Raw genomic sequence first — 8,640 nt, forward strand, 5'->3', positions numbered from 1 at the left:
GGAGCGCCGCCACACTTCCCAAGCGGCGCACTATCCAGTGCGCCACCGGGCCAGCCCCAGATCATGGATGAGTTTCTATCCAAGCAGAGGCAAGACTAAATTCAAGATCCTTACAATGAGGTTGATGAAAAACAGAACCATCGGGTAAAAAAAATTTGCATCTCAAGCCTGCTGTGTACCCTGAGAAACCAATTTTTATCATCCTAAATTGGAAAGTCTCAGTGACTGCTTTCTTTTCAGGATCTAAGCACCCAACCATTCTGGATTATCAATATTCACATGTGACAATTTTTCTAGAAGGTCATAACCTAGTTTCTTATAAACTCAAAATGGGGGCTTGCTGGTGGCTCTCTTGGGAGAGTGTGGTGCTGATAACACCAAGGTCAAGGGTTTGGATCCCCGCACTGGCCAGATGCCAAAAAAATAAAATAGACAACGTAAATTCAAAATGTACTTCCGGTCCTCTACCTCCCAAGACACTATTTTAAAAAAAGTAAAGGAATAAAACATCCATAAGCCTACAGTATCAAAGAATATGGGGAAAGGACCCATCAGCAGAAGAGATATCAACAAATTTCCAGAACATAGAAAGCACAGGAAAAGTGCCAATACCTTCCAGAACGTTGCTATGGGTCCCCCAAAATGTCACGTATGAGGAACTTAATCCCCACTGTGACAGTGTTGAGAGGGTGGGAAATCCTATTACAGTAGTTGAAAGGTGGGGCCTTCGGGAGGTGACTGATCACGAGGCCTGTGCCTTGTGGATGGATTGATCACTCATGGATCGGTGCGTGTGGTTCTGATGGCTTCACAAGCAGAGCGAGTGAGGGTGAGCTCTCTGCTCAGCCCATTCTCGCCATGTGACACCTGTGTGGAGACTGAGAAGGCCTCACAGATGTGTTCCCTGGACTTTGGATTTCCCAGCCTCCGAACTGTAAGAAATAAATTCTGTTTACTTATAAATTACCCAGTTTCAGGTATTCTGTTATAAGCAACAGAAATGGACTACACACATGTAAACTCCACAAGGGCAGGGACCTTGCATGCCTTGTAAACAGCTGTGTTCGTGGCACCCAGCACTGGGCCTAGCACACTAAAGACGGTGCATACATGTTTATCCCCAGGCAGAAACAAAAGAGCTGACCAACTTTCTGGTGAGCAAGGAGCTAGAATGGGAGCTGGTGCCCAGGGTGAAACTCGCCATATCCTAACATTTGGGAGACCTGATATGACCCTGTAGCAAACTAGGCTCTGGCCCACTCACCCTAAAGCAAAGTCTCGCTGTTCTCAAGGCCCAGCCCATACACAGAGCATCCACAAAACCCATCCATTGCTTCATTCTTACACTTACAGAGATGACCAGACCGAAGCATGGATGAAAAAGAACAAGATAGGGAACAGAAAAACCCACCCTGGAGTGAACAGAGATAATTAGGGAACAGAAGAAAACTTTAAAAGAACAGGAAACTCTAAAAAAGGGACAAGTACAAAAAAAGAATGCACTCTTACAAATTAAACATATTTTTACCCCTCAAGCCTCCCCCCAAAATAAAAAAAAAAAATCAATAAAGAATTAAAAGACAAAGTCGAGGAATTCTTGCAGAACAAAGAGCAAAAAGACTTGAACATATAAGCAAAACTGAAAAAAACATAAGCAAAATATCAACCTTCAATAAAGAATTAAAAGACAAGAGCAAAAAGACTTGAACATATAAGCAAAACTGAAAAAAACATAAGCAAAATATCAACCTGCTCAATGTAATAAAAAATTTTTTTAAACCCCACAGGGAAATATTCATAGTAAATATTTAGAAGTTCAAGGAGCAAAGAAAATCCTGAAACTTCCAGGGGGTAAAGGAGGGGATTAATCAGACCACTCACGAGGAAGAAGCGGCTGGGGTCAGAATGCGGGCCCTGGACAATGAAGACAGTGGGGTGGGGTTTTCAAAATTCTAAATGAAATGCTTTGACCCCAGAACTCCCAGTCAGGTGGGTAAGCAAAACAGGATCACTTCAGACACACAGGATCAGAAGGTTTGTCTCCTGTGCACCCGGGGAGGAAAAAGATGCGGATGTAAGGAACAGGGCACGCCAGGGGCCTCAGGATAACGAACATGTTCACCAGCTGGCAGAAAGAAACCAGGCCAGGCCAGCACAGGACGCCAACGTGCTGCAAGAAGCATGCCGCCACGAAGAATGAAACAGATTCAGGACAAAAGAATGCACGAGAAAGCAGCTGAGAAACACCTGTGGTGTGGGCAGGCACCACTCTGCCTCCTCTCAACAGAATGGAGAGCACAGAAACAGGAAAAGTAAATTAAATGAAATCATGCAAGGAAAAAAGCAGGCCCCATGGGGTGTCACCTGGGCACCAGGGGTGTCAGGAGCAGCGCCTCTGAGGGGGCTGAGCCCAAGAGGGGGGTGATGGGGCATGACCTCGCTCTAAGGGTGAGTGGCACATACATCCCCGTACATCCCTGTCAGGGTGCTGTTACTGGTTGTGAACTTCCAGAAGCCACCTGTAGACAAAGCAAGAAAGACTAACCAGGTTGCAGAACAAAAGCTATCTGTTTTCACTCTGATGGTGCTAAGCTGATGGGGAGCTGTGGGGGGCGAGGTGGGGACAAGGGGGTCCCGACAGGTTCCTCTCAACACGCGGGAGGCATGGGGCGAAGATGAGGGAACAAGAAGTCGGTTTCAAAGGTGACAATAAAGGAAGTGAACGTGGCAATAAACCATCCTGGACAGGGAAAGGGAAGGGAATGTTGTGAGTGACGTCTTCATCCACCAAGGGAAGACGGCAGGAGATGATGTTTGCCTCTCTGACAAAACAACCAGCGATACAAGAACTTGGCAGCACCCACCAGAAGATGCAAAACCAGAAAAAGTTAATTAACAGCAGCTGCTTTGGGGATGGGCCAGTCTGGGAACATACACCCTGGTTACCTGCTTTACAATAAACACACATATGCACTGTGGCAATTTAAAAACAAAACATAAAAATGTTAATCCATGGTTAGTAGAAAAGACAGGCCTTCTGTGTCCTCACAGTCAAACAGAAAAAGCTTCTGGCTGACTTGCAGTTAGAAAAAACAGGACATTTATTCACACTCATTTTGATCCAGTCTCCTGCCACTGCCCACATCCCTTCTACATGACTGCCTCATCCCAGGCTTAGGAACCTTGAATCACAGTGCTGCTTCCCTTTTGGTTCAACAAATCATCTAACTTAAAAAAAAAATGGATCTTAATTTTCTAGTGGAATTTTGCTTTGAAATGAGGAAAAATCTAGCATTTCAACAACAGTATTTTCCTCTGCATAAGCTAATGCAAGACCAGATCTTTCATTCCAGCCCTCAGTCTCACACTGCCCAGAGGAAGAATTCCAAAGGCAAACTGCTTCATTTCATTTAACAGCATACGGAACCCACACTGCTGCTGGAGAGCTGGAGGTGTGAGTGATCCCTACCATCCCGGCTAGCATCTCACAGATGCTGCAAAGGCCACAACTAGGACGGGAGGGCAGAGCTGGCACCACCCAGGGCTTCTGGGAGAGTCATGCCATGCCGGGCAGGCTGTCTGTTCACGCCGCTGCTCTCCAGCGTAGACATGAGAGTTAGACTGCAGAGGAACGGCCACGGCTGGGCCAGATGGCAAGCAATGAACAACTCCTCCCTCCACCACCGCCACGTGCTGCAGCCACACTTCTGTGCCAGGGAGGCAGCGGAGCCCTTTCTCTTCAACAGAATGGCCACCGGGGAGGGCAGCAGGCTGTCCCCACCACCAACTGCAGCACAAAGGAGATCAGAGACGGAGGGAGCTGCCCAGATGCACCCCAGCTGCCCTCCCCACCCACCAACTCAGGGGCCCTGAGACCCACGCCTGCAAAGGTTAATCTGCAAGGTGTCCACAGCAGTCAGGGCACTGCCCAGCACCAGCCCCTGACCGTTCCTTTCCAGGGTTCCAATTTAATGAAGGGGATTAAAATGACAGATACAACAAGGGGCCATTGTGCTGGCTTTGAATAGAAAAACCACATGGCAAGCTTTCATTTATTTATTTATTAAATGTTGCTTTGCAGATTTTAGCAGTCAGCAGAAACCCAGAGCTGAAACAGCTTCAGGCAGCGCATACAAAGAAGGACTGTCTTAAAGAGGCAGCCCCCTCTTTCCAAGCCAGGTGACCACCAGAGCACATGGCGGGCTCTGGCTAAATCCCTGCAGTTCCCGCTCCACTGCCCACAGGCAGATGCCCAGGGACATGCGCAGAAGTTCAGTTGAAGATGCAGCTCTTCTGACAGCAGGCTCTGCTCAGCAGACACATGGCCGCTGCAAGCCCAAATGGACACACCGTCCTAAATCCCCGTGGGTGCCACAAAATGAAAGCGTCCCAGGTGAGCATTAGGACCAAGATGTCACTCTGTGAGGTCACACACTACCACCAGACCCCTTGACCCAGCTCTAAAATACACCACTCGCCTTGTGTTTTCCACTGTAATTGTTACCCAGCACCCTTCTTATAGCTCCTGCCTTTCAACAAGTAAAAATGGCCCATATTTACACCAGCAGAGCAAGAAACGTCTAAAAAAGTAAGACATGAGTCCAGGAGTCCCGAAGGCCCACCCTTCTCTCGTAGAAAAGGAAAATTAAAAGATAACCACCCTAGTCAAAGTTTCTGCCCAGGCCCAGAGGATGGTCTTTCAGCCCTCCAGGGGCCTGCAGCCAGGGGTGTCCTCCCCTAATTGAGGCCACACTCCTTTATGGATATTTCACAAACACTGGAAACACACACAGGGCCCTCAGAAACTTGACCTTTAAGCCCTGCCTAAAACAGCAGCAGAAGTGGTGAAATAAAGCACAGCTTTTCTACATCCTCTACGGAAACTGCCACCCGCTCTGAAGGGAACAACTGGCTATTTACAAACTGCACTTTTGGGGTCAAGAGTGCAAGTCTGGGAAACCGTCCACTAAGGGAAGGTGGTGTGTCTCCAGCCTGCAAAGACAGTGATCACAGGGCCTGCACGTGGGGTGAAGAACTCCAAATGTCGTGAGCACTAGTTACAGCATCCAGCAGCTACTGACCATACACCTGTGTAGACCCTACTAGTTGGATCCTGAACAAAACGGCCATTCATCTCCCTCTGCACCACCCTAGGGGTGTAAGTCACTTGGTCTCCCAGGAAATCCCAGTGACTTATAATTTGAAAAACTTCAAAATACTGGAAAGAACTCAGGCTTTGGAGACACACTAGTGTTTAGCAACGTCTTCCTCTCTCTGGGCCTGGGTTTCGTCCATCTGTACAAGGGACCTACTGCCCTTAAACGTCAGCACTGCCATGAGGACTACATGAAGGAAAGGAAGATAAAACAGCTGGCACAGTAGATGCTCAAATGCCAAGTTTCTTTCCTTCATCTGTGTATCTGATCAACCTTCCTCCTTCACTTCTTTACAACTGTGTCACCCTTGACTCATTCAACGTACATTTACTGCCTGCCTAACAGGTGGAAGGCAGATCTGGTCCCTTCCTGTGGGAGTGAGGGTCCCAGGAAATAAATACCTACAGATATGCTGGCAACTCCAGGAGTGTGCACGAGTCCACAGCAAGAGCACTGCACTCAAATTCTGGGACTGATTTCAAATGCCAGCAACTCCAGGAGTGTGCACGAGTCCACAGCAAGAGCACTGCACTCAAATTCTGGGACTGATCCTGGACTGCCACCCTGCCCTGGCACACCCGCTGTGTGACCCTGGGCAAGTGACTTCACCTATTTGTGCCTCAAAACAAATGAGAAAATAAGAGATTGCTTCCCAAGCAGGATATTCTTTGAAACAGAGGACAGCTTTTATATCACAGGGAGAAAGTACAAATAACCCTGAGTGATATGAAATCTGGTAAATTAAAAACTGCAGGATAAAAAAGTAGAGCTGCGTGTCATGACTCAGAACTTCAGGTAAGGCAGCAAACAAGAAAAAACAGTCGGGGAATCAGAGACAATGACAAAGTGCTTACAGATCATTACTGTAATTGGAGAATGGATTGGCTTGGGAGAGCTATTACTCTTCTCATTGAGAAAAGAAATTTTCAACTTTGACAAAGCTCTCAACTCCATGCTGATGTTACAAATGCATGGGGGCAGAGCTTTGAGACAGGGATGAGAATGCAGCCAACATTCACAGTATCTCTTGGGTAAAAGGCAGAAGAGATATGTGAAACAAAAAGCTGTACGCATTCCGAGATTTCTCGGAAAACCTGGATTTTAGAGACAGTCCTCAGGACAGCTGTCAGGATCAGAGGACACCGGAAAATGGATGTGGAGCAGGGGTGTGACTGAAGCTGCAGACCAGGTGACACTCTTCCTGCCAATAAGTCTTTCAACTCTGGGAAATCAATTACATTTCTTTCCTACTGAGTCAAAACCATAGCAATCCTTTCTAAAATTTAATACCAAATCATTCAGCCTTGAAAAGGAAGAAAATTCTGATACGTGCTGTTATGGATGGACCCTGAGGACACTATGTTGGGTGAAATAAGCCAGTAACAAAAGGACAAATACTGTAGGATCCCCCTTATGTGAAGTCCCTAGGGTAGTGAAATTCACAAAGATGGGAAGTAGAATGGGTTTTCCAGGCACTGGCAGGAAGTAAAAATAGGGAGTTAGTGTTTAATGGGAACAAAGTTTCAGTTTTGCAAGATGAAAAAGTTCTGGAGGTTGGTTGCACAACAATGTGAATATACTTAACACCACTGAACTGTACACTTAAAAATGGTTAAGATGGTAAATTTTGTTATGTGAATTTTACCACAATTAAAAATAAAAATCGAGGGCCGGCCCATGGCTCACTCGGGAGAGTGCGGTGCTGATAACACCAAGGCCACAGGTTCGGATCCCATATAGGGATGGCCGGTTAGCTCACTTGGGAGAGCGTGGTGCTGACAACACCAAGTAAAGGGTGAAGATCCCCTTACCGGTCATCTTTTAAAAAAAAAAATTTTTTTTTAACAGCAAAATTCTAACTCCCCAATTTCTTCTTTCCCAAGAAACTATGATTTGACTTTTGTGTAGAGCACTTTAAAACAAGTATCTCACCACCAACTTGCATCCTAAGAGGTTATTAAAAGAAATTACACTCTCTACTAGAACCAAAGAGTTAAATTAGCATGCAGCTAGCATAAATGATACTGAGCATAGAGAGGCAGAGGTGCCTTCCAGCTATTCTAGTTTAAATTCTTTCCATTCAAAAACCACCCAACTGGAAGTCAGTCTATTAAAGATTTTATTACCATATTCTGCATTTTTAAGGAAGACTTTGCTCCTATTCTCAGTCTCAGAGACAACGTACTTTAGGACCACCCTAACTCTCGGGCCTCGTGAATTCAGATGAGATGCTACCCAGGGTTGAGAGGGGATGAGTGGAGAGCCCTGCTTGGAGATCTTGGGCAAACCATGACCAACCTCCCCCTGCCCCTTGCCCCCGTTTCCTCACACATGGAAAGGGGAAGTCATCATCCCAGCCCTTCTCAAATGAGAGGACTTATATAGAAAAGCTCCACAAACTGTCTTATAAGAGGAAGGTATTTTACTATCTCGTCTTACGCAGAGAAAGGAGTCAACACACTTTACCTAATGGTTTGCATGTTATGATTTCACCTGCTAACCAACGGGAAATGAAGTCAAATTTCAAGGTATAACAGAAACTAAGCCATAAAATTTTACCCTAAAAAATTGGTTTATTAGAAGAAAATTAACATCCACTTTCAATAAATGCAAAAACCTAGAAAACAATCATTTTAAGAACCTCAACCTTTTCTAAAACCTCACTCAGGGACCATGTCTGACACAGCTGGGGTCTCGCAGCAGCTCCTTTCTAGACCTAAGACTTCAAACCTGTGTCCACTGCTGTATTTAAAAGGATGGGAAAGACCAAATGCAGAGCGAGGACAAGTTCGAGAAGAACCATTTTCTACCTCCGGCCTCCGTGGGACGAGGGGCATGGTCCTTACCTCTCAGGGAAGGCGAGGAGTTCCCTGTTCCACCCGGAGAGCCAAATCCTCTGTGCTCGCCCCTGCTCCGAGGGGACAGGGGACGCTCCTGCCTCCCGTGCCAGCTGCAATCACTGTCACGCTGCACAGCTGGGCCACCACACCCCTTCCGCATCCAAAATAGAGGCTTGGTGGGGATGTCAAGATGTCAGTTCTCTCTCTCCCCTCGTTCCTAAAGCCTATTTGCATGCTGGCCCTTTGTAATTACAACCGCGAGTCCTTCTGCGCTTAAATACCTCCCTCACAGCTGGAAAGGACCCCTGCAACCCAATCGGATGCACAATTCCACCCCCTTTTGTATGTGCATTGCTGGAGAGAGGCTCCCGATGCCCAGGGAAGCTGCAAAGCTGCCCATGAGGAAGCCCAGCGGGGAGAGGTGCCCTGAAACTGCCCCTCCGCTCGCCGCCTCCCAGTGTCTAAGCTCGCCGAGGCTGGGCCAAGGCCATGGGTCTGGGCTTGTTCCTCAAGTCTCAGGCCTAGAAGAAACCGCGCCGAACGCGCGGGCACCTACCCAGAGGCCGGGGGAAACCCGGGAGGAGAGAGCCGGGAACGCGGCGCCGGAGGGCGGGCACCCGGGGGCCCCGCGTCCGCCCGCGATG

At 47.4% G+C, this 8,640-nt stretch overlaps 1 protein-coding gene across 3 annotated transcripts in view; it reads right to left on the reverse strand.

Moving 5' to 3' along the window:
- CYTH1 (cytohesin 1) overlaps positions 1–8,597 on the reverse strand; it is a 36,322-nt gene extending 27,725 nt beyond the window's left edge. For 2 of the 3 annotated variants that reach the window (XM_008587584.1, XM_008587583.1), the window contains exon 1: positions 8,003–8,203. In XM_008587584.1, coding sequence (XP_008585806.1) covers positions 8,003–8,156 — 154 coding nt within the window. In that variant the 5' untranslated portion in view covers positions 8,157–8,203. Of the gene's footprint in view, positions 1–8,002; positions 8,204–8,552 lie in introns of those variants that run through there. The other variant, XM_008587585.1, reaches the window with a different exon arrangement.
- Positions 8,598–8,640: the final 43 nt, after the last annotated feature.

Source organism: Galeopterus variegatus, unplaced genomic scaffold (genome assembly GCF_000696425.1).
Source record: "Galeopterus variegatus unplaced genomic scaffold, G_variegatus-3.0.2 Scaffold4458, whole genome shotgun sequence".
Classification (NCBI taxonomy): Eukaryota; Metazoa; Chordata; class Mammalia; order Dermoptera; family Cynocephalidae; genus Galeopterus; species Galeopterus variegatus.